Raw genomic sequence first — 26,950 nt, forward strand, 5'->3', positions numbered from 1 at the left:
TCACTGTCTCACCAGCCAAGCAGAATACAGAAAACGTAAATTTAAACTACCTTTCAGGTACTTGTTTAGCTTTTGCTAATAGCTCTGTTTGTATCTTCTCAACCATTATTACCTCATCATCTCATTTAAAATAAAGCAATAGATTATTTGTTGGAATGCTTAAGGTTTGAATTCTGACTTTTCCACTAAATAAATATGTCTTTGATTAAGTTACTTATAAGTTCTTATTTATAAGAATAAGTTCTCTCTGTTTCTTCATTTGTAATGTGAAAATAATAATACCCATATCATAGGGTTGCTATGAGATTTAAATATGATTATGCACATAAAACCATTTAAGAGTATGGGGAACTCCATAAACGGTAGCTATGATTTTTAAATAATAAGTAAACATATTTAAAATATATATTTAACTAGAAACAAGGGAGTGCAGTTAGTACAATGCACAACTCGCATTAAACCCTCACTAGTAGTAATCATCATAATAATAAAAACATCAGTTTATTGATAATATTTTAATAATTTGTGCTTTATCTATAAACTTTCTTACAGTAGAAGTCAGTTTATTATGATTTTTACCTTCTATAGGTACCAAAACCTTGGTAGTTCATGGACAGAATGAGTGTGATATCCCAACCCAGTTACCGGTCCATGAAGATACTCAATTTGAAGCCCTGTTAAAGGTAGGGATGACTTTTGACAGAAGTGATTTTTTTTTTTTAATGCACAATGGCTATGGCCACTTCACTGATCATCCAGTTTTGAATTAAATGGCCTTTCTCTATCTTCAAATGAATATATGCATTTATTTACCTCTTCTAGAATGTGCCCCACTCTTGTGTACCTCCTCTATTTCCTTGCATAATTTCCCCCACATGGATGTAGGCAAGATCACGCCGGCTCCCTGTCAGCTACAGCAGCCATGTGACACTCCTCTTGAGATGCTGTGAATCCTGCTTAGGAGTATCCTGGCATCACTTGTGGCAGTTCTGGAGCCGCCCTGGGTTTGCACGCCAAGGGCACTGGGACAAACTCTAGGGATCAGGTGACAGTCCATGCCAGAGACGCTTTTTGTGGCATCGAGTTGAACAATACACAGTCTTGGTTTGCCACTGACAAATGATTGGAGAGGCAGAAAATATATACCTTAGAATAAACTAAGTGAATCAAGAAAGTATTTTTAATGGTTATGACAATTACGCCCCTTAAGAGATATGCAGTCCATTGTTCCTCATGCCTGTAGGGTTGTTAAGGGAAAGTAGTAAGTACACTCGTGCAGTGATTCCCTGTTTATCTGGAGCCCAAACTTTTGGCCCAGAAAAGACCTCTGAGAAATTCAGTTTTGCCAAGCCTGTGTATTTTATTTCAGTAGAAAGGGTTGTTAAGCCTCCTCCAGGCCTCACTCCTTCATCTCCAGAGAGTCTCTCAGGCCTGGTGAAGCAAATTTCAACAGCCTCTTCATCTTCCTACTCACTTTGGATGGTAGGATAGCATGAAGGCAGAGAGTGAGTTCAAACCCCCGCTCCACCACAACCAGTGTTATCTAAATAAGTCAAATGACAGGCTCTCTCTAGTCTCAGTTTCTTTTTCAACAGTGCTCGATTATTAGTGCAGGTTATACAAGTTCTCTACATTGAAAACATTGAGCATAGAATATAGTAGATAATAAGTGCTCAATCACTGTGGTTCATATTATTCTTAATGTTGCTACTAAACATGCTTTCTTCCTGATATTGAGACCAGTAGATGCCACTGTGCCTTCACAGTTCATCACTCAAGTCTACATTGTAATTGTACCTCTTTTAGCTTTATGAGAACAGAGCAGATAGTTTGTGTTACACTATCAGTCTTTTTTAAAATTGAGATATAGTTGATGTATAATATTATATACATTTCAGGTATACAGCATAGTGACTCACAATTTTTAAAGGTCATATTCCATTTATAGTTATTCTAAAATATTAGCTATGTTCTGTGTTGTACAATATAACCTTGTAGCTTATTTATTTTATGCATAGTAGTTTGCACGTCTTAATCCCCTACCCCTATCTTGCACTACCTTACACAATCAGTCTTTATGCTGTCATTTTTTTGGATAGCTGTGTGCATGTAAATGTTCATATATATGTGCGTGTATATAATATATATACGTATATATATGCACACATATAATATATAAAATCTGTGTAAGATATAAATACATATATATTCCTTATAGGAAGTTACCTTGTTTTATGATATTTTTATCTTTCAGCTTACTGTTTGGCTCATAATATGATCTCAGTAAATGTTTGTTAAAAATTGCTGTTGTTCTAGGAGTGTCTGGAGTTTTTTAATATCCCAGAATCCCAGTCTACACATTACTTTCTCATGGATAAACGATGGAACCTTATCCACTACAATAAGGTGAGACTGCAGCGATGAATGACGCTCATGGAGAACTGTGTCAAAAGCCCCTTATGCCTTTCCCGAGGGCAGCTTCGCTCCGGGGGGTGTCGCTGTTTAGAGGTGAGGCGTATGGCCGCTGGGTTCACACCACCTCACTGATGATGTATTAGCTTTGGACTGGCCACTTTACCTTTGTACCCTTCAGTTTCCTTGTCTGTAAAGGGCAGGCGATGATAGTAGCTACTTTAGGGTCGTTTTAAGAATTAAAGGAGATAAGTAAGGCACTTCGTCACTCATCATTATTACATCTAGATGAACATTTAAGTTGCCCGTATTGTAAGTACACGTGTTTATTTGGAATGTTAATGTTGTTCTCGTGCCGCTTTCTACTACATTAAGCATGATTGTGGTAACGTGATCTAATGAACAAAGGAAACCGCAGGAAGACCACTGACATCACTTTACAGGGCTTTTCTTTTCTTCTTCAGAATGGGTTTTAGTAAATGGCCTCTGGCTCCTTTGCTCCTGAAAGAGCATCCTGGACTTTGGAAAGCATACTCGGCCTGGGGAGATTGAAGCTTTCCCAAGGAGGGTGTTTATCTTCCCTAGGATTTTGTAGAATTGGGGAGCATAAAGTAGTAAGAATCTAAACCATCAGAAAATACATAACTTATGTTTGTCTGACCTTTGGGGAAAGAGGAAATGAGAGTCAGAGTTTAATTATTTGAACTCTCTTTTTGTCTTTGTGTAATCCCACCACAGACCTATGTTCGGGATATTTACCCTTTTAGGAGATCCGTGTCTCCACAGCTGAACCTTGTACATATGCATCCAGAGAAAGGACAGGAGCTCATTCAGAAACAGGTGCCTGACCACCACAGTTTTATTCTATTTTGTCGTGTCATTGGGATAGATGATCTGTAAACGGTTGCCAGCCCTGAGATTCTGTGATTCTGTTATGATCCTCTCTAGAGAGAGAATGATGGGCCCTTGGTCAATAGATAGTTCCCCAAAATAGTGTGTTAACTAAGTTTTATAAATTGGATGAATAATGTAAAGGTATTAAGAAACACTCACTTGGAGAATGCTATGAGAAATCATAAGGGTATAAATAGCAGAAATCTTCTAATTTATTTACCTACTAGTTTCTAAGTTTGGATTTTCACTCCACACTTTTGTAAAGCAGGATTAGAAGTACACATAGTGTAGCTATAAGAAGGTTGGCCCAGAAATTTATGCTAGCTGGAAAAAAATAAAAGGGGTCAATGTAGTGTGCCTGAAAAAGGCCCTGCACCAAGGTCCAGAGATTTGGACTCAGTCCCAGCTCTGCCACTGACCAGTGATCTGACCTTGGACATGTTACTAACTTCTCTTAAAATAGGAGGAAACAGAATCAAGCAGCTGTACTTAGATTTAAGATTGAAGAACAGAATAACGTTTACACATCTCATCATAAATCAGACTTTGAGCTTAAGAAAATTCACTATTTTGCAAGCGAAATATAGCTGTAGTACACAATTCTAATAATGATACAATTTTAATGTGTTCTGTGTGTTATATTCATTTATTTTTAATAAAATGTTGAAACAAGAAACTATTATTTCAATTTTTCTGCACGTAGTAAGGATGCTATTCAAAAATATCTTCAGGAGATGGCATAGAATCCGATCACTTAAGTAATTAAAAACATAGTTAGTATTAACTACCTAAATTGCATTTAGAAGAAAGAAAACAGTGAATGTATTACAAAGTGTGAGGTGTTGGGCAAAACTATAAGACCTTAAATATAAATAATTTCTAAAACAATTCCCCACAAATTATCCCAGCCTCTGATTTTGGCAGCAAAATAATGAAAACCATAATCAATAACCGCACTTCACGAGTGTGTTTTTTTAGTCATGTTTAAGAACACGTTTTAAGAGAACAACATAAAACGGGGCCCTTGCTCTATTTATACTCCAAGTTGGGATCTTAAGACTTCTTTCTAATTTCCTCAGGGAGATAATAATAGACAGACCTGTGGTTCCGGCTCTGAAGTTTCCTCAACAGCTGCTCACTGCTTATCAACTTCCTAGTCACATCCCCCGCCCACTGATCAGCAACAGAAAAGGTGCTAAGAGAAGGACCAAAAGACCCATGTTCACGTCATCTAAACTCAGGGCTAAAGGGCCACCAATCTAGGTCCTATGTGCTTTTGTTCCAAGATAGGTTTTTCCTGGAGCCCATTTCAGTCTTTAAGAGGCAAACCCAGAAACAGTGTAAGGCATCAGTAGAAATGATAGAAGCAATTGGAACTGACTGGCTCCTGTTGGAGAAGGTCTTCTATATTATGACATCCAAACAGATGGGCTGTATTTAATACTGAACTGTTCTTGACAATGCTTGCCTTGTGCTCCTCCTGTAGCTGGCAAACTCCATAAGAAACACTTCCTTCTGTAGAACAGACAGATGCAGGAAGTGAGAGTCAATTAAGTATTGTTTGCTCATTCTATGTGGTGAAGAAAAAATATTTCTCTCTCATTTCACTTCCCCCATCTTTCAATTTTTAATCAGCCTGGTTTGCCATTAAAGTTTTCACTTCAGTTTCTTCACTCTTGGTAATTTCAGAGTTGCCAATTCTACTTTTCATCTGCTCCTGCCTTTGTCTGCCGGTAGGTATTCACTCGGAAGCTGGAGGAAGTGGGGAGGGTTTTGTTTCTCATCTCCCTCACCCAGAAGATCCCCATAGCCCACAAGCAGTCCCACGTCTCCATGCTCCAGGAAGACCTCCTCCGACTGCCCTCATTCCCTCGAAGTGCTATTGATGCGGAGTTTTCACTCTTCAGTGATCCTCAAGGTATCAAGAAAGAAGCATTTCCTCTCTTGGGCTTCTTCTCCTGCCCTTCTTTTGTCCTCAGCTAGAGGACATCTCTATCTTAATCGGCAGACAGTTCTCTAAGCTAGTGGCTCTCAGCTCTTGAGTGGGCACCAGAATCACCTAGAGAACTTGATAAAACACAGATTGCTGGGTCCCACCCTCCAGACCCGAGTTTCTGATTCAGTAGCTCTGGAATGGGGCTTGGGAACTTGCATTTCTGACAGGCTCCCAGGTGAGGCTGGCGCTTCTGTTCCAAGGACCAAATCCTGAGACCACTGCTCTAAGCTAATCGTAAGCAATTGAAGGAATTAGTGTGGTATTGTTAGGAGAGTACTTGACTAAGTGAAGGACAGGTATTTATATGACATTCAAGAGGAGGCAAAACGAATCTACAGTGACAGAAATCAGAACAGTAGTTACCTGTGGATTGGGGGGAATGGATTTCCCAGAAAGGGGTATGAGAGAACTTTCTCAGGTGATGAAAATGGGCTATATATTGATTGGCGTGTTGGTTACATGAGTGGGTATTTTTGTCAAAATTCATTAAATTCTACATTTATGATCTGTGCCTTTTACTCTATCTAAATTATACCTTCTTAATTAGAAACTCTGGTGTCAGGGCCCAGTAATCTGTGTTTTTACAAGACCTCCAGGTGGTTTTGATGCCCTAGGAAGCTTGAGAACCATTATCCAAATTGAGAGAGAGAGAGACTGAGACAGAGAAATTGAAAGAGACCCATTTTGAAACCACGCTCTGTTACTCAGTTATTAATTTGGGGCAGTTTTCTTAAATCAGCATCCCTATGCTCTACATCTTCATCCAGAAGCTCCAGAGAAATAGTAGACAGAGCTCTAGTCTGACCATGAGTTCAAAGACCAAGAACAAGTCCCAGCCCTGCCATTTTCTCAATAACTTATTTTTTCTCAAAGCCACAGCTTATGCAGCAGCAACACACTGCACCTGCCTGCCCTGTCTTGCCCACAGAGTTGAATCAAAGAGGTGATGAAGAGAGTACTTGGAGGGCTAGGAGGTGTCAGAGCAATGGATGCAATATTGTTCTGGGAAGCGTATCAGCAGTAGATCTTCTTGTCCCTGAGCTGGAAACAGCAGCGCCCTAGGGTTTGATTGCCCTCCACACTGACAGGATTGGCGTGGGGCTAATTCTATCTCTGCTGTTTCATGTTTCACAGCTGGGAAGGAGCTGTTTGGCCTCGACACTCTTCAGAAAAGCTTGTGGATCCAGCTCCTGGAGGAGATGTTCCTGGGCATGCCGAGCGAGTTTCCCTGGGGAGATGAAATCATGCTTTTCCTCAACGTTTTTAACGGGGCTCTGATCCTGCACCCAGAAGACAGTGCCCTGCTCAGGCAGTACGCGGCCACGGTCATCAACAGCGCTGTGCACTTCAATCACCTCTTCTCCCTCAGCGGCTACCAGTGGATTCTGCCCACCATGCTGCAGGTGCACAGGCTCTCCTCTCCTGCCCAGGGAACAGGTCAACAAGATCTGTACCAAAACTTTTAATGATGGTATTATCTTCTTTTATGACCTCAGAAGGCACCAAATGAAACCCCCCTAGAAACTTCCAAAAGGTCATAATATTCCATTCTATTCTGAGATCTCCCAGACCTGGGCTGTGCTTTTCCATTTCTTCTGGACCAGTGGTTCTCAAAGTGCAACCTCTGGAGCAGCAGCTGCAGAAGCATCAGCATCCCCTGGGGATTTGTTAGAAATGCACATTCTTGGGTTCCATCCCAGTGCTACTTAATCAGAAACTCTGGAGTCAGGGCCCAGTAATCTGTGTTTGTACAAGACCTCCAGGTGGTTTTGATGCCCTAGGAAGCTTGAGAACCATTATTCAAATGTATGGCAAGCATTCAGTTGATGTTTCTCCCAAGAGAGTCTCCAACCTCTGTCTGAATAGAGATTTTCATTGCCATTAAATTTGGTATGACAAGGTTGGAGGAGGTGAATGTAGCAGGAACAGTGTTCACTTAGTCATGTCTAATGTGTACGTGGCTACAGTTAGGAGTACTGAATAAAGTTCAGAAGGGGCCTGGGGGACTCATCCTAGTTCTCATTTTTATGGAAATTTTAATAGAATTATGGAAGTAATACATGCTTGTGTAAAGTGACATTTGCTCAACCTACAGGGGCAAGAAATTGACTTTTAATATCATCAAGGGCTCTCTGTCCTATTTTTAGATAGTTGGAATTTCCTCTATAACTTTTAAAATAATTATCAAAAACAATAAATGCTCATTATAAAATTCAAAAGATAAAGAAAAGTTTAAAGAAGAAAATAAAGATCATCTATAATCCTCCTCCTAGATAACCATCGTTTACACACCTTGAAAATCTTGGTACTCTCTCCTACTTTTTCTAAAACAAGTTGAATCATACCATATATTCAAGTTTGTTACCTACCTTTTTTAATGTGACACTAAGAATATTGTGGGAATTTTCCCTGTAGCACTATATAGCATCTTTTAAAAAATAACTGATAGTATTCTGTTGAATGCATATACATAATACACTTAACCCCAATTTATGAATAATTTATAAGTTGTTTCAAATTTTCTACTATTTTAAGCAACCTTGCAGCAGTCATTATTGTATATGTATCTTTGTACATTTGTCTAACTGTTTTCTTAAGAAAAATCACTAGTCACAAACTTCCCAAGAAAAAAGTATATTTATATTTTTAGAATTAAATATAAATATACTTTTATATATATGAGTATATAAGTATACTTATATAAGTATATAAATATAAAACATATTTATATTTTTAGGATTTTTATGTATATTGCCAGATTTCTCTCAAGAAGGTATATACCATTTTACACTCCCCTCCATCAGTTTATGAAATTAGTCATTTCCGTCCATGCTTCCCATGGCTATGAGTTTTAAAAGCAAACACAACTCTAGTAGGCTGTTAAGGAATTTTCTGAATATGGTGACGTTTTTCCATAGGTGTACTCTGACTATGAAAGCAATCCCCAGTTGCGTCAAGCCATTGAATTCGCCTGCCATCAGTTCTACATTCTACACCGGAAGCCCTTTGTGCTCCAGCTGTTTGCAAGTGTGGCCCCTCTCCTGGAGTTTCCTGTGAGTAAGCTCTGTGGAAATAAAGGAAGACCAACCCAATGAGGAAAGCAAAGTCTCTTTATTCAGAGCTCACTCCAGCCAGGGACTCCTGGGCTGGTTACTGTAGATTGTAGATCAGAGTTCTATATTTATGTACGGCCTGGTCATTGTCCATTGGTATAATCAGTCTCTCAGCTCTCTTCATTCAAGCAATGGAATATAAGTACCAAAAATTATTTCTCTTTCAACAAGAAAATCTTCTCTCTTCAACATTTCTCTTCAACCCTCATTTTGGCCCCTAGGATGTAAATAGATCAGCTCTCTGGTTTTTTATACTCAGTTAATGAAAGGATGGAAAATGGAAAATGATAAAAGGAAGAGTTCCTGATTCTCATTTTTTTCTATCACTCTGTAGCACTTACCCTGTTTTATTTTTATTTGTCTGCAGAGCATTTATACCGTATCACATGTAACATATGTATTTGTTTCACTAATATGTATCTTTACCACACCCCACAATAGAATTTGAGCTCCGTTAAAACAAGACATTTGTCTGGTTTTTGCTTGCCTTTTGCTTGTTTTTAGTTGTTTTGTTTGTTTTTGTTTTTGTTTTGCTATGACTGCAGTGCACAAAATGGTGCCTGGCACATAGTAGGAATTTAATGAGGTTTTTTTTTTTTAATTAATTTTTATTGGAGTATAGTTGCTTTACAATGTTGTGTTAGTTTCTGTTGTAGAGCAAAGTGAATCAGCTATATGTATACATATATCCCCTCTTTTTTGGATTTCCTTTCCATTTAGGTCACTACAGAGCATTGAGTAGAGTTCCCTGTGCTATACAGTAGATTCTCATTAGTTATCTATTTTATACGTAGTAGTGTATATATGCCAATCCCAATCTCCCAAGTATCCCACCACCACCCCTTCCCCCTTGGTATGCATACATTTGTTCTCTACATCTGTGTCTCTATTTCTGCTTTGCAAATAAGATCATCTATACCATTTTTCTAGATTCCACATATATGCATTAATATACGATATTTGTTTTTCTCTTTCTGACTTACTTCACTTAGTATGATAATCTCTAGGTCCATCCATGTTGCTGCAAATGGCATTATTTCATTCTTTTTATGGCTGAGTAATATTCCATTGTATATATATACCACATCTTCTTTATTCATTCCTTTGTCAATGGACATTTAGGTTGCTTCCATGTCCTGGCTATTGTAAATAGTGCTGCAATGAACATTGGGGTGCATGTATCTTTTTGAATTAGAGTTTTCTCTGGATATATGCCCAGGAGGATTTGTTGTTTTAATGACTGAATCAAAGTCATTTTACAGAGATTTGAGATGGTAAGTATCTCCATTCTGGAGATAGATTATCAAATAAGACCTGTAAAATTCCCAGGGTTGTCAAAAAATTCATCCGTTTCTCAAATATATTTGGTGTATTCAACCAATCCATTATGGAAATTTGGGGGGGAATGCTGAGTCCCACTATCATAGACCAGAGAAAAACATAGGCATGAACTTTAGTGGCAGTTCACATATTGCTGTATTTTTATGAGTTTCCACAAATATCTCTTTTGTACTAGATTAGCATTTAATAGATCCCTTAAAAGTCAGGTGTTCACTCCATACAGTAGCATGGTTGGATGCAGGATTCTGTAAGCTGAATACTGCCTAGATATTGTTATCAATGACAGTGTTTATGAAACTTGTATTCCTGATCAAACCATGTTAGTGCTGATGTAGGAATTAATAAACTAAAATGGCTTTTCTTTTGTTTTTAATTGAAGTATAGTTGATGTACAGTGTTGTGTTAATTTCTGCTGTACAGCAAAATGATTCAGTTATACATATAGATATATACATCTTTTTTATATTCTTTTCCATTATGGTTTATCACAGGATATTGAATATAGTTCCCTATTCTATACAGTAGGACCTTGTTGTTTATCCATTCTATATATAATAGTTTGCATCTGCTAATCCCAAACTCCCAATCCATCCCCCTTCACCCTCCTTGGCAACCACAATTCTGTTCTGTGTCTGTGAGTCTATTTCATAGATAAGTTCATTTGTGTCATATTTTAGATTCCACATATAAGTGATATCATATGGTATTTGTCCTTCTCTTTCTAACTTCACTTAGTATGATAATCTCTAGGTCCATCCATGTTGCTGCAAATGGCATTATTTCATTCTTTTTATGGCTGAGTAGGATTCCATTGTATATATATACCACATCTTCTTTATGCATTCATCTGTCGATGGGCATTTAGGTTGTTTCCATGTTTTGGCTACTGTGAATAGGGATGCTATGAACATATGGGTGCATGTGTCATTTTTGAGTTAGAGTTTCCTCTGGGTATATGCCAGGAGTGGGATTGCTGGATCATACGGCAGCTCTATTTTTAGTTTTTTTTAGGAACCTCCATTCTGTTTTCTACAGTGGCTGCACCAACTTACATTCCCACCAACAGGGTATGAGGGTTCCCTTTTCTCCACACCCTCTCCAGAATTTGTTATTTGTAGACTTTTTAATGATGGCCTAAAATGGCTTTTCTTTGTACAGGACGCTGCCAATACTGGCTCCAGCAAAGGTGTGTCAGCTCAGTGCCTGTTTGACTTGCTGCAGTCGCTGGAGGGGGAGACCACTGACATCCTAGACATCTTAGAGCTGGTCAAAGCTGAGAAGCCTCTTAAGTCATTAGGTAAAAGCAAAACTTGCCTTGACATTCTTTTTCTTTTTGTAATCTTTCTTTTTTTAAACAACCTTATACTGAATATTTTGAACTAAATCAAAACAGCAAAAATAAGTGGAACTGTGCTATAAATGAAATGAGTACGTTTTCCTATCTCCTGTTTTTCTTAAATTTCTTGTAAATCTTAAAATGTAAAGGATTCTCTGCCATGAAAATTGTATTAAAAGGGGGGCTCAATAGACCACTGTAGTTTTCAGAAAATTGGGTTTTCCTGGGCAATTCTAAGTGAATAACCCTTTAAGACAAGCTTTTATTATCATGGAATGTGCACAATTAGAGGTATTCAAAGATGGAGTCTCATGTCTTACCTTAGAGCATACAAATATACTTCTATTAGATGAGTTTTTTTAAACTACCAAAAAAAAGCACTTTTATTTGTCATCTGATTATTCAAAAATAGAACAGAATTTTTAGTCCCTTTAGATGAGGATATTAAGTGTTCACAGTTTAGGAATAAAGTCTAACAAAGAAATGCCTACAAAATATAACTGGAAAGAAAGTGTTAGGAGTAATAAATTCTTCTTTATCCCTGGTGAAATCCACTCTGATTGTGTGCCTTGACCTTCTGTCCCTTCAGATTTCTGCTATGGAAACGAAGACCTGACTTTCTCTATAAGTGAAGCCATTAAGCTCTGTGTTACTGTGGTGGCATATGCTCCTGAGTCATTCAGAAGGTAACTGCAGCCTTTTATTCTGTGCCTTGTAATAAGTAAGTATGGCAAAGGAAATAAAATTGAGTGACTACAAAGGTTATGTTTGCTAATATTAGCCTGTAATGTTCTGGCAAGTGCGTTTTCAAAAACTAAATTTAGGGAACTTGTCATAGCAGAGGTTATGAAAAATATAGTAAATCTTCATCAATTTGAAATCCCCTAATTTGGAAATTGTGAAGTGGCTAACTTGTTTTAGTCTTGTTTAGGAAATATCCTCACATGTAACAGAAATTAATAGCAAATAAAATTTCAGAAAAGACATTTAAGCTATTTAAGAAAACTCCTTTCAAGGAGCAATAAGAACTTCTGTCACACAAAGAGCAGGAAGAGAAATCTTGCCTGTCATTTTGCCAAGTGCAAGGAATCCAAAGGACTCACCATGGAGAGTGTTATTTCCAGTTCTAGGATGTTGGCTCTGATCTGATTTTATTTACATATATATATAATATGTGAAATGAAAATCAGTCTCATCTCTCTATTTAAATAGGTATACTAAAGGCAGAGACAATAATTCAAATGAATTATGGATAGCCCCTTTTTATGTAATCTACTGCTTAAAGATAAGAGCTGCATTCCTTCCAAATGTTCCATAATTCTGGCTTAACCAACCCTATGGCCTTCCCTCCTCTTCCTCAATTCAACATTAGGAAATCTCTCCCTCTTAATTTCTCAATCTACTTTGATTTTTTCTTGTAATATCTAACCCATAAACAAAGCATTAGATTGTATTCTACCATATTCTTAGTATATGTGATATACCTTCCAATGCCCAATATAGTGCTGTATTCCATAGATGATATAACAATTTAAATTTATAAAATGAATGAATCAGATAACAGCCCACTGTTTCCATGTTCCTATTTCTCTCATTTGTAATTCTTCTTGCATAGGCCTTTGTGGTAAGAAAATAGTTTGAAAATAAAAATATGAATTAGTCATAAACATATCACAGTTTTTGCCTCAACTTTCTTTCTTTTGAGAGAAGGATGGGCTAATAAATTATTCCAGGGTATTGCTCCTCTGTTAAGACTGCCAGATCTAGGTAGGTTATCACCTTTTTGATGTAAATTCAAAGAACTGAGACTACAAACTCCTGTCACACAAGGAATAAAATATAAATCTTATCTGAGTGTTCTCTCAACTCAAGGATGCTGGCTCTGATCTAACCCAGAGTCACCCACATTGGTCCTACCTCCTCGGACCAGCTGTTGATCTCATGTGCTCAGGGTGAGTTGTGACTCTGACTCAGGTTTGAAGTGAAAGGGAAGGTGACTAGTGAGTCTCCTGGTGAAGCAAACAGAGAACTAGCACTTGTCCGTTCATACCAGTCCAGTTCTAACCTAATAGTCAAGCCTATCCTGAAGCATCTATAGATCAGGTGATTTATGGAACACTAGATAGAGATGTATATCTGATCTGAAAGTAAAGCATAGTGATCTACTTGGGATGTAAAGATTGCTTGGGGCTTACAGATTTCCACATTACTTAAAATTCTTAATTCTGTCTGTTTGATCAAATCTCCTTATCAATTTCTCGTATTCCTCCTTAAATCTACTTCTGGTTTTCAATTAGTGTAGAAAAATATTGACCCAACTATTGCAACTCTACTATTTTAACCCAGTGGATATTTTGACCCCAAGGATATTTTGACTATGACTTTATAAATACAAATATCTTAATCATAATTATACCTATAAATTTTCATTAAGGGATTATTTTCTAATTTATTTATGCCAGTTTAATTCCTCAATCAGTCATTTTATGTTGCAAATAAGCCACTTTCAACTTTTCATTTTTATTTTATCAAAGTTCTTTTCATTGAAATTATTTTCTTTCTATGTAAAATTTATAATAAAGTTTACATTCATTGATTAAGTTTTGGGGGAGGACTTATTTTATCTTGGTCTGTATCAAACTTTGCTTATTAGAGTTTCTATCATTTTGAGCTTTTGTGTTTCAGGTTTTGATCATTACTGCATAGTTTCCCCAAGTCAAATTTCAATGGCGCCCATAAGATGTAGTTTCTTAATGTAGAATAAACATCTGAAGCAAGATGTTTATTAAATAACAAATTCTACTCAGTGGTATTTTAACAATTGTCAGTTTTATTTTATGTCAAAAATTCTTTCAGAATAGTTATTATGAATTGGATAAAAGACTGGGAATTTGTATTTTTAAAGTAATCAATGAAAAAAGCAGCAGACAGCTGGTCAGATATTCCCAGACTGTTTTATTATTCAGGATTAATCTTAGAGTGTAATACCATTATATAATATTCTTCCATCAGTTTGTTCATTATGTACTATCTCCTCACACACCGCTGGGACAGAGAGAGCAAATGGTAGGGTCAGAACATCCCGCTGACAAGCAGGGTGACCTCCGCCCCATCTCCACAGTGCATTTCCCAGTCCCCCCACTGCAAATAATCTCTCCTTTCTGGTCCCAGAGCAATTTATTTTGAAGTTTTCCCTTATGAAATCTGTTGCTCAGCCATCTCGAGGCGCTGAGCCAAGTCACCTTACCTCTCCTGCCTCTTACCAACCAAGTTTGTAAACATAAGGAGCCACCTGAAGAAAATGCATACAGTTTATTCTTACCACAGCCTCTGGTGTAAATCTCTGCTCTCCTTGCCTGAGCTGAATATCACAGCCATCTTGAGGGTCCTCTTTATCCTTTCTCAGAAACTCCTGAAACGGTGTCAGTCGTAAGAGTTGAGGTTTCTGGAAGGATCCAGTGAAGGGTGACTTCTTTCTTGCCCATGTTCTAAATAAATGAAGGAAGGCAGAAGGGAGGTTGAAATATCACCTTTACTACTGAGAAAGATTAAGTAGGGGAATCAGGCTTGAAATAGGACTGCCCTGAGAACTCACAGCAGAGGATAGAAGCCCTGTTGGCAGGCTTTTCCAGGAAAAGGAAAAGAGCTGAGCTGATTTTGCCCAGTATGTCTATATCAATTTGCCCCTCAGGTAAGTCTTTGTCTTCTCCAGAACAGAATGAGTAAAAGGGCAAAGAGGAACCGGGATTGATATGGACTGAACTCTCTCTGCTGGAAGGAAACATGAGGAATGAGTAAAAAATGCCACCCCCATCCCCAACATTCCCACCTTATTTTGTCTTAAGCAGTGGGCATTAAACACTATGCCCCTGGTCAACCCTGCCTCAGGAGGGCAAATCTACCCTCTCTCAGGACGGTCCTCATCCTCCCTTCCTTGGGCTCCTCCTACAATATCACAGCTCCATAAAAGGTTCAAAAATGGATCAAAACCTTGCATTAACTTAACTCCAAGTCCACTCGATTCCTAAGTGTCAAAATACCCCCTCTTCTATTTTCCACTCCCAGCATATCCAGTACCATGTTATTAGGGTGTATCAGAGATTCTGTAGTGCGATTAAGTGATAACATGAAGACACTGCAATGATAAAATGTATAAAGATTCTCTAATATTAAAATGCTAACAGCATAGAGAAGCCCTAAATTTGACTAAAAAATCCTCGCATTATCAAATTCCCAATGAGATATGAAAGACACTTTCAAGTTAAAATCCAAACACATTGAAATCAAAAGGAATTAGAGTTCACAATCAAATTCTCTTGTTATTGTGAGTTAAAAGCCAGAGTCCAATACTGTTAAGCTAAATTAAAAATTTTTTTAAAAACCTCCCTAATACCTTATTCTGCTCTGTTTAAGCCAGAACTGTTCTTAATTCCTGGGTGGAGCCAGGATCTCTTAAGTAGTTGTTCCCTAGGATATGTTTCATGGGAATAAATTCAATTCTTACAAGACTTCAACATTTGTAATACCAAGTCCCTGTTGTGCTTAAATTTTTTTTTAATAATGTATTTTATTTAAATATTCATACAAGAAAGTTTTTACAAATTGTAATTTTATAGTTTCATGAATGTATACAAAGTTAACACATCAGTGTAACTACCACTCAAATTGAAAAATCAGATAAAAGAACCACTATCCTGATTTCCAACATCACAAATCAGCTTTGTCTGTTTCTGAACTCAACTACAATGAAATAATATGGTAGGTATTTTTTAATGTCTGACTTCTGTTATTCAGTATTATTTCATGAGATTCATTTGCGCAATCGTGTATAACAATAGTTCTTCATTTATCTATAATATTCTATTGTATGGCTATGCTGCCATTTGTGTATTTCTTCTTTTGTTGTGTTGTGTCCAGTTTGAAGCTATTACCAATAATGCTGCAGTGAACATTTTTGTATATATCTTTGTGTGCACATATATATGCGTCTCTGTGGGTAGAAATGCTCTGCTAGATCATAGAGTATGTATATGTTTTGCTCTAGTAGATACTACCAAAAAGTTTTCCAGAGTGTTTTTATCAGTTTTCACTCCTGCCAGCAGTGTATAAGTGTTCCAGTACTCTACAGCCTCATCAACACTTTGTATTGTCAGTCTTTTTTATTTTAGCTGTTTTTGTTGGCTTATAGTGATATCTCATTGTGGTTTTAATTTCCATTTCCCTCCAGCAAATTAAAAGGTTTGGAAGCCTTTCAGATTGTTTACTGGAATTTGGATATCTACTTTTGCAAAGGGCCTATTGAAGTATTCTACCCATTTTTAAATGAGATTATCAGTAATTTTTATTTGATATATAGAATTTTTTTTAAAGAGTCTGATATAAGTACATTTTAACTTATATAGAGTGGTGTGCTGGTAAACATTTAACAACCAACTCTCTGGGGGAAGGAGTTTCTGATATGTAGCATTGCCACTTTGCCAATATGTAGCAATTGCTGAATGCAAAATACCAGAATGACATCATTGAATGTGGTGTTGGAAAGAGATGCTTACGGTAGGCCTTTTTTTTTTAATTAATTTTTATTGGAGTATAGTTGCTTTATGATGCTGTATTAGTTTCTGCTGTAAAGCAAAGTGAATCAGCTATACATATACCTCCTCTTTTTTGGATTTCCTTCCCATTTAGGTCACCACAGAGCATTGAGTAGAGTTCCCTGTGCTATACAGAAGGTCCTCATTAGTTATCTATTTTACACATAATATCAATAGTGTATATATGTTAATCCCATCCCAATCTCCCAGTTCATCCCATCCCCCCCTTCCCTCTTGGTATCCATACGTTTGTTCTCTATGTCTGTGTCTCTATTTCTGCTTTGCAAATAAGATCATCTATACGCTTTTTCTAGATTCCACATATGCGTTAATATGCAATATTTTTTTTTCTTTGTCTCACTTACTTCACTCTGTATGACAGTCTCTAGGTCTGTCCACTCTCTGCAAATGATCCAATTTCGTTCCTTTTTATGGCTGAGTAATATTCCGATGTATATATGTACCACATCATCTTTATCCATTCCTCTGTTGATGGACAATTAGGTTGCTTCCATGTCCTGACTATTGTAAATAGTTCTGCAATGAACCTTGGGGTGCATGTATCTTTTTGAATTATGGTTTTCTCTGGGTATATGCCCAGTAGTGGGATTGCTGGGTCATATGGTAGTTTTATTTTTAGTTTTTTAAGGAACCTCCATACTGTTCTCCATAGTGGATGCGTCAGTTTACATTCCCACCAACAGTGTAAGAGGGTTCCCTTTTCTCCACACCCTCTCCAGCATTTGTTGTTTGTGGATATTTTGATGATGGCCATTCTGACAGGTGTGAGGTGATACTGCATTGTAGTTTTGATTTGCATTTCTCTAATAAGTAGTGATGTTGAGCACCTTTTCATGTGTTTGTTGGCCATCTATATGTCTTCTTTGGAGAAATGTCTGTTTAGGTCTTCCACCCATTTTTGGATTGGGTTGTTTGTTTTTTTGATCTTGAGCTGCATGAGCTGTTTGTATATTTTGGAGGTTAATCCTTTTTCAGTTGCTTCAGTTGCAAATATTTTCTCCCATCCTGAGGGTTGTCCAGTAGGCCTTCTTGACTGGTTATTTAGCCATTCCAGCACACCCCTGGCTACTTGTATTTTAAATAACATGTCTTACTCTGTGGCTTATAATTTTACTACCCTAAGGTTGTCTTTTGATGAACAGAGCTCTTCATCTTAATATAGTCCAATGTATCACCTTTTTCCTATGTTTTAGTGCTTTCTGTGTCCTCTTATGAAATCTTGGCTAACTCAAGGTTATGAATATATCCCCTTGTATGCTAAGTGCTTTTTTGTTTTTATCTTAACATTTAGATTAACAAGCCACCTGGAATTAATTTTGGTATGGTGTAAAGTAAGGGTCAAAGTTTATTTTTCCCATAGAGATATCTAATAGGCAATAGACCCAGCACCATTTATAGAAAAGACTAGCCTTTCCCCATTGCACTGCAGTGTCATCTTTGTTATAAATCAAGTATCTGTGGATCTGTTTTGGACTCCTTATTCTGTTTCATATATCTATTTGTCTATCCTTGCACCAATATTATACTGTCTTAATTATGATAGTTTTATAAAAAGTCTGATGTCTGGTAATATGTCTTTTTACAATTATGAAATTTCCCTCTTTAACTTACCTTGAAGTCTGTTTTGTCTGACATAATAGTTACATCAGCATTCTTTTGGTGTTTGCTCTTACTTTCACTTTCAACATTTCTATATACTTATATTTAATGTCTCTTGATAGCAAAATATAGCTGAATTTTTAAATTATTCACACTAGTAAGCAGCCATTTTCATACCTGCATCACAGTGACTGTTTCCAGACTAGACTCTTGCTGTAAAATTGCTTAAGCTTTAAGAAGCCAGCCTCCTAAAGAAGGGTTTTATTTTGTCTCAGATTTGTTGCAAATTACTGAATGGAAGCTTTGTTGATGATTGTGAAGCTTGTTTCTCTGACTGACTGAATAGCTCTACCTGTTACTGTTCTATTGTTCTTTCAACCAATTGTATATATGCTAACTCTCTGAAGTAGATAATATTCTTCCTAAATGCAGAATTTTATCACCTTTTATCCGGTGCTTAATTAACTAATTAATTAGTGTTGGTCGATATTTCCAGCAGCTTTAATTACTCTTGACTTGGGTGGAGTGGGAAAGGGATTCAGAATTTCCCAACTCTCTAGAGGCTTTCCATTTCTCCATGCTCCAAAATATCAAGTAGGATGTAAAAACGTGATTTGGTTTTCTGTCTGTTGATTAAAGTCTTCAGATGCTGATGGTCTTGGAAGCTTTGGTGCCATGTTACCTACAAAAGCTAAAGAGGCAAACGTCACAAGTGGAGACAGGACCCGCTGCCCGAGAGGAGATCGCCGCCATGGCTGCTCTTGCGACATCCCTGCAGGCCCTTTTATACAGTGTAGAGGTCCTCACCAGGTAACCCCATCGACAGAAATAGCCACAGCCATAAACTATATGTATCCACCAAAAAGATGAAGGTAGTGGTTAAAAATCTCTAACACCCAGTTTTTATTTACAGATAACTTATCCAAACTCAGCTAAAACTGCAAACATTCCCTAAGTTGTTTAGATAAATAGTGCTCAGTACTCTAAATAATAATAATGATGATGACAATAATAATAATAATTGTTAGTATTATTATTCTACCATGATTGCTAAACACACATTTACATGTAGCTCGCCGAGCTTCTGTGGCAGTTTTAACCCAGCAGTAAACAAATCTTGTGTAAAAGGGCTAATTTAGTGAGTATGAAAATGTGATCCACGTTTTTATTAGCTGTTATTTTATGAGACATGATATGTCTGCAATTTCAACTAAGCATTCTTTTATTATTTTCCTGTTTGTAAAGAGCTGGGTTTATTTTTACTATAATTTCAGAAGCTACATAACAAACGTAAACTACAAAATTTTATTCTAATGCTAGAATTGATAGATTGTCTGTCAGACAGGACTCAAGAGTGCTGAGAGAGGGGACTGAGGGATTTAGGAATGGAAAGGTCAGTTGACACCAGGGTTCAGCCCTAAACAAAGTTCCAAGAAGTTAGCCCTGTCACCAGATTGTTGGGTACAGAAGCAGAGGAATTGAGCTGCCCTGTGTCAGGGAAGGGCTGGATTGATGAGGCCTGGGCGGGCGTTGGCGGGTGGGGGGATTAGCGGGGCTGGGGGGATGTCTGTGTACCAAGGATAGAGCGAGTGGGGATGGTAGATGCAGGACACTATATAGTGATAGGCTTTCCTTTTCCATTGTCATCTAAAATCAGCTGGAAGGAGACGTTCCTCCCCACGGGTGGAGGTGGGGAAGCCTTCTTTCTGCATTGATGTCTTTGCTCCTCCATCCCATTTGGCCATATTGTTAGCCTAAAATTCTATGGTTTACTCCCATCACAGGCACCAACTTCTCCAGCCCCATCTTGCTCAGTTGGTGAGGGGACTCGCTGAAACCCCTCAGCCCAGGGAGGACTTTTCCAGCGTGCACCAGCAAGTGAGAGGGGGAGTGAGATGGTTATTCATTAAGTTCAATCTATGTTTAGTTCCTGATCTTGCACTACATTGCCCACCGAGGCAAACAGAACATAGCCCAAAGCCTTGGGTAGACTCTCTGCTGAAGTGCCCGTGTGCATCTAATCTGAGGAGATGCGGAGCAGGGAGCACTGACAAACTGCCCGTGAGAAACAGCCCCCAGGGCTTTGAGGATGGTTTCCTGAAAGTCTGAGGGGGAAGAACATTACAAGGAGAAATACATGACCTACACTCTTCCTTCTGCACCCACCTGGTCATGTCACTAGTGCCTTCCTGTGACTAGAGGAGAGAAGGGCAGTCAATTTCCTTCAAGGGCCACTTGATTCTTTCTCTTTACCGTACACAATGTTGATGCTTTCTATTCCCTTTTATAAGGATAAGTCAATTAACTTCTCCAAAACTGACTTACCAAAAATTCCACAAAGAGTTATGGATGGAGCTCTGACATTTGAAATTCTGTGGCCTTAAATATTCCAGTGTATTTAATATTCTTTTGATGGAGTGGAAGACTAGCCTCATTGGTTGGCTGTAATTGTTCACAACAAAATTGGCTTCATTGTTTTTACAAAAAGAAAACGAGAAGAATACCACTTCACTTCCACAGTCCTAATGTACGTTGCTCATGAAAAAAAATTAACCGTTCTATAGGTAAGAACACAGAAACAAGTATATTACAAGTATATCAGTATTAGTTTTCCATTGTTGCGTAACACATTACCACAAACTGAGAGGCTTAAAACTGAACACATTTATTATCATCACATGGTTCTGTAGGCCGGAAATCTGGGCAGGCTCAGCTGATCTGTCCGCTCAGGGTCTTGCAAGGCCAAAATCAAGATGTCAGTTAGTCTGGGCTCTTACTGGAACGATCTGGGGAAAAATCCACTTCTCAGCTCATTCAGGGTTTTGGCAGAATCCAGCACCAGGCAGCTTTAGGTCTGAGGTCCCCTTTCCTTCCTGACCGTCAGCCAGGGGCCACTCTCTGCTGTTGGAAGACACCTGTATTCCTTCTTACATGGCCCCCAAGTCATCCAGCCAGCAGTGATTCCTTGAGTCCTTCTCAGGCTTCAAATTTGTCTGCCCCTCCCAAGAGAAACTCTCTGCTTTTTAAGGGCCGGTGATGAGATTAGGCCTACCCAGATCATTTCCCTTTTGCTATATGATGTAGCGTGATAACGGGAGTAACAGCAGTGGGGCAGTGGGGGGAAGGTCTTGGGGCTAGCTTTAAATTGTGCCCACTACAGCAAAGGCATGGAAGAGGCGGTCTGGGGTGATTTTTAAAGGGCTCCTCTCCAGCCACAACCAGCATACAGAAAATGAGCATAACAAAAGCAAACTTTAAAGAGTTCATGTAAGCAACTGCTTTGAAAAGCCTTATCTTCCTTTCCATGTCACAGATGACACAGAGGCAGTTTACCTATATATGAGCTGTTTTGAACCTATTTCTTAGCATCTATAATAAATTACTGACTTAATACTAATTTACTCACTTCCCTGGGTAGTCTTAGGTATAATTTTTTTTAACATCTTTATTGGAGTATAACTGCTTTACAATGGTGTATTAGTTTCTGCTTTATAACAAAGTGAATCAGCTATACATATACATATGTTCCCATATCTCCTCCCTCTTGCGTCTCCCTCCCTCCCACCCTCCCTATCCCACCCCTCTAGGTGGCCACAAAGCACTGAGCTGATCTCCCTGTGCTATGTGGCTTCTTCCCACTAGCTATCTATTTTACATTTGGTAGTGAATGTATGTCCATGCCACTCTCTCACTTCGTCCCAGCTTACCCTTCCCCCTCCCCGTGTCCTCAAGTCCATTCTCTATGACAGGAATAAAGACACAGACTTAGGTCTAAATTTGACTAGAAAGATTCTTTCCTTGTTTGATAGTTTCTCAGAAAAACAGAGTGGTTGATTATGGAGCAGGTGGCCTGAATGATATGTACACCCTTATCTTTTTCTTACTGTCTAGAATGGCTAACTTCCTGGTACCTGTGGAATTGAAAAAATGAATTCTTAACTCTCACTTAATCAGCACAGACTTAGAAGTCTGATTTCATGAATGTCTGGTTTGAAGAGTACTTGTTTAGTACTCAGGACCAAGAAATTAAAGACCTTAAATCGTGGTGAGCTTATAGACCCTTGGGAATCAGTGTTCCCTTTAAAGTGCCTTCCAGGACAGACTCAGCAGAGGAGTGTGACAGAAAAGGCCAAAGTCTTTATAAGCCTCTAGCTTCAAGCTTGTGTGAGCTGCAGTAACTTCATAAGTGTCTCCACTTCTGTGGTTTTGTTACTGTTGTTGCAGGCCCATGACGGCCCCCCAGATGAGCAGGTGTGACCAGGGTCATAAAGGGGCCACCACAGCCAACCACACCATGTCGTCTGGGGTGACTACCAGGTAATTCACTGGCTTTATTCTTCTGTGGTCTCTCAATGTCGTACAACCTGAATCTCAGCTGTTGCAAGTGAAAGGAATCCTGAAAATAGTCGATATTGAGCGTGAAAATCTCTAAGGAAAAGAGAAGAAGGTGAAAGTTGAGAGTTACACGAAAACACCTAGGCTTTTTCTGCAATTGTCACCTTCATAAATGAAGAGAAGTAAGCCACCTTCAGAAACTGGCATTTATGTCCATTTGTGTGAATATGCAAGATGTTCTCTGCCTCCTGGGTGGTCTTTGAACTATTCCAGTGTTGTTTCACTTGCCTCCAAGAAAAAGGCAAAGGAAACAATAATAATCAGGAGGTGGCTTCTCATTCCAGGGCAGTTGTGCAGAGTCACCTTTCTTTCATCTGGATAGATTTTCTACAGACATTTCATCCAAGCTTTGACTTAGTCCCTTAACTGATGCTTTCACGGTTGTTGACTTAATCACCTTCCCTCTTTTGGTGCAACTCAGACACTGGCTGTACTAGTTAATACTTTACTTCATTCTGCCTGGGTTAACCTCTAAATACTCTGAGACAAAAATAAGAGTGTAATTAGCTGCCTCCTCCAAGGAAGATTTAAGACAGAGCAAACCCAAAATCAGCTTGGGAGAAAGTTCTCTTTTCCCAATATGGAGTAATTAGTTCAGAGATTATAAGGAAAAACTGAATAATTTTCTATTTTCTCTGAAGCACATTTTTAAGTGTATATCATTCCTTATGTAAATTCCCTGCTTATCATATATTTATGTTAAAAATGAAATAAGTTCCCAACTATCACATCAGATATAAATTATCTGATGTGATAGTGTTACCTCAATTTCTCACATTAGGGGAAAATGATTATATGGGTTTTGAGTAATGAGTTTAAGTGATATTTAGGGGTTTCTCTAAGCTTACTGAGCTATGTTCAACACTAGATGAAAGGTGCCCAGAGAAAGAGGGCTTCTAAAGTCCTGTTACCCATCACTCATAAAGCAAGAAGTCTCTAGAACTGAAAGGAAGTCAGCCATACTTCTTCCTAAAATATAGCACATGATGTTAAAACTGCAACTTAGATTCACCTCACCTTTAAAGTTTTCAAAAATTTCCTTCATTTGACCACATTCCATGAGTTTGTGTGTGTTTTTAGAGTATCTGTCTTTCTACAAATTATCTGGCAATGGAACAGCTTTCATGGCAGCTATAATTGCAGCATATGTGGTAGGCAAATGAAAGATCACGATTTTATATTTTAGGATTAGTATGTGTGTATTAGGAAGCTTACCAAAATGTGTAACTTCAAAGGTTTCTCATAAGAAAAAGTCGTTAAGAGGTCCCACCACAGGACCCCTGTTCTTACTCTGATAGTTACGCAGACTGTTTTTCTGACTCCCAGGTACCAGGAACAAGGCGCCAAACTGCACTTTATCAGGTACAGAAAGACAACGTAATTTTGTACTAATTCTGTCATCTTGTGGTAATTTGCCTTGTGAGCTGGGTTATGGTTCCGTCAGCTTTCTTTTCATTCAGGCATGGCATCCTACTTCTGCATAAATCCTCAGGAAGTGGCTAATGTAAAGCCACTACAGTTTGGGATGACAGTCTCTTACAGGATGATGAACTTTCTTGATCCTTCCGATAAGGTTCTCCTAGGCCCCGCCCTGCTGCTTCATTAACTTGCGTATAATATAAGGCATCATATTTTTCTTCAGTGTGATACCTTCCTCTCATAGTTGCCCCCCATACACCTTCCCAGACCCCCAGTTAAACTTTTATAATTCCCCAGAGAAAACCTGCACTTACTGGAGGAAGGGCAGGGCCTTCCCAGAGAGGAACTAGATGAACGGATTGCTCGGGAGGAGTTCAGAAGACCCCGGGAGTCACTGCTGAACATCTGCACCGAGTTCTACAAGCACTGCGGGCCCAGGCTGAAGATCTTGCAAAACCTGGCTGGGGAACCGCGGGTCACTGCCCTGGAGTTGTTGGACGTGAAGTCCCACATGAGGTACTGTCCTCATTTTCTCTGCCCCTGAGTGTGCACACAGCTTGGGCTGGATGTCTGGAGGTGGTTGGGGGGTGGGGGCGGTGTGTGTGTGGGGGGGACAAATGTGGGGCAGGATAAAAACTTGAAACTGGCTGAAATTGATTGGTCTCCTGTAGCTTGGATGCACATCAAACAGGGCCCTCTGGGAAAATAGATGTTAAGTCCGTGGAAAAGGATCTTAGCATGGACAGGGGGAAATGTTCTTAAAGACAGAAAAGCCCAGTTGATATATTTGCTCCTTAATAAAAGAGAGAGAAAGGGAAATTGCATCACCTGAATTCATAGGGAAGTGGCTTTCTTCCACAGGCTCTTTACCGCCCAAATTCTAATTTTTCACAAGAATCCAATGTCTCCTCTCTCTTATTTTACACAAAAAAATGCACAGCTCCTTTCTGCTTGAGGACTTGCTCTGCCGTTACACTATCTGAGGACTCAGTGAGGGGCCTGCAGGGAAGGAGCAGTTTTAACTCAGAGCCACAGTTTGGTTGAGTCTGAGATCCCTTTTACACATATTGTGCATGATAGCCTTCCAATGTTTCGAAAAAGTGTCCTGGTAAAAATTCTGCACTAGATGAGACCAGTCATCATTTAAAAATTTGTACTCCTGGTATGTCAGGGAGAGCCCCCAGAATTATATCTCTGTGCACTCATGTTTCCTTCTTCTTAAGGAGATGTCATTTCACTTGTTGCTTCAAACTATAAAGGCTGTGTCTGTATTTTCAGATTCTTAAAAGGAACATGATTCCAGATGATCTTCTATTTAGATTTGTAACAGTTTTTAAAGCATCATAAAAATGCCTTGAACAGAAAATTCCATTGGTAACAAAATATTCACTTGGAAAGTTTAGTATATCTGTAAAACTAAAGGTAGGCTTAAGTTCTAGCCTTTCAGAAATAACATTGCAATTTGGCAAAACACACCAATTTCCTGATTATCGTCTCTTTTTTTTCTTAAGATGATTCCTCGAAAAATTTACAAAGTACTACGTGAGGGAAAATGAGAAGCCAGAAATGTATGGAGAACACAGGCTCTTTATCCTCCAGACTGATTTCACATTCTCTCAGTTGCTGGCACACACCCAGAACTCTAGAGCGTCACATGTGTTCACACTCCCTGCTGTGCTGTGATGGGGAAGAGCTTATTTTGCACTAAGAATTTCAGCTCCTGCACTGGGAATGGCGAGGAAAGTTTGAAGTGTTAGGCTTCTGTTGCCATAGTAACTCCGCGCTCCATTCAGGCCATCTCCCCTCCTTTCCTACTGGTAATGGCTAGCTGACCTGAGTAATTGTACATGACATTCCCAGAGTCAGAGAATCACTACTATCGACAGACATTTTGTGCGAGAAAGGGGAAAAGATTCCTAAAAGATGGGAGAGCGAGTGAAAGGGGGGGGGGAGGGGAGAGATCATGATAATGGGTTAGTAACTGTCCTACATATATCTGTATCTACACTCAAGGCATTTGGAGAGAGGGGAGAGCATGAGTTAGAGAGGCCTGGAGCTCCATCTAGAGGTCAAACCCTATTAAAGGCTGAATGAGCTCAAGGAGTTCAAATGATTAGCTTTGTGCCTGGCACAGATCTAGGGCTCAATAGATGCTAATGCTAATGAGAAAGACCCACATGCTGTCCTAGACACTGGGGATGTAAAATAAAGCCCTAGTCCTCAACATGATAACAGTTCAATACGTGAGGCACACATAAGAATACAGAATGCGGTGTTGCAAGCACTATATATCACGTGTGTGTATTTATGTGTTTATTATTTTACCAAGTACTTGAGGCAACTCAGAAAATTATATGATGCAAAGGGATACAATTTACAAATTAGAGAGTCGAAACAATGTGAAAAATTAGCAGGGAAATAATTTAGTTTATGATAAGATTAGCATGGGAAACCTACGTGATTTTATCATATTAGATACTATTGATGAACTGTAAATTTGACTTTGGGCTTCTGAGTTATCAAAACAACAGGGAGAAATGGCTGATTGTAAAATCATAGTGTCAATAAGGTAAAACACACAACTAGTTTTTTTTGGTAAAGCAAAATCCCCTTTTTAAAATATGAAGACCAAGAAGTATCTCCTGGTTGAGGCATGTTAAAAGGAAAGAGCAGAGTGATGGGCAGCAACCTCACCAACATCCCACCACAGGTAAAGGGCCAGTCTCACGTGACTGGATGCCTGGCGGTACTGAAAGCTGCAAAACGTCACAATGCAGTTCAGCAAGAGTAACCTGTATGAGCACAGTTATTTCATGGCCTGGATCTATAGGAA

At 38.7% G+C, this 26,950-nt stretch overlaps 1 protein-coding gene across 7 annotated transcripts in view; it reads left to right on the forward strand.

Moving 5' to 3' along the window:
* UNC80 (unc-80 homolog, NALCN channel complex subunit) overlaps positions 1-26,950 on the forward strand; it is a 246,135-nt gene that overhangs the window by 184,558 nt on the left and 34,627 nt on the right. For 6 of the 7 annotated variants that reach the window (XM_007187842.2, XM_057551653.1, XM_057551654.1 and 3 more), the window contains 12 exons: positions 589-683; positions 2,317-2,406; positions 3,151-3,252; positions 5,044-5,224; positions 6,437-6,705; positions 8,221-8,355; positions 10,915-11,053; positions 11,682-11,778; positions 18,943-19,113; positions 22,528-22,620; positions 24,025-24,060; positions 24,415-24,633. In XM_007187842.2, the coding sequence (XP_007187904.1) occupies positions 589-683; positions 2,317-2,406; positions 3,151-3,252; positions 5,044-5,224; positions 6,437-6,705; positions 8,221-8,355; positions 10,915-11,053; positions 11,682-11,778; positions 18,943-19,113; positions 22,528-22,620; positions 24,025-24,060; positions 24,415-24,633 (1,627 nt within the window). The remainder of the gene's footprint in view (positions 1-588; positions 684-2,316; positions 2,407-3,150; positions 3,253-5,043; positions 5,225-6,436; positions 6,706-8,220; positions 8,356-10,914; positions 11,054-11,681; positions 11,779-18,942; positions 19,114-22,527; positions 22,621-24,024; positions 24,061-24,414; positions 24,634-26,950) is intronic. The other variant, XM_057551656.1, reaches the window with a different exon arrangement.

This window comes from Balaenoptera acutorostrata, chromosome 8 (assembly GCF_949987535.1).
Source record: "Balaenoptera acutorostrata chromosome 8, mBalAcu1.1, whole genome shotgun sequence".
NCBI classification, from domain to species: Eukaryota; Metazoa; Chordata; class Mammalia; order Artiodactyla; family Balaenopteridae; genus Balaenoptera; species Balaenoptera acutorostrata.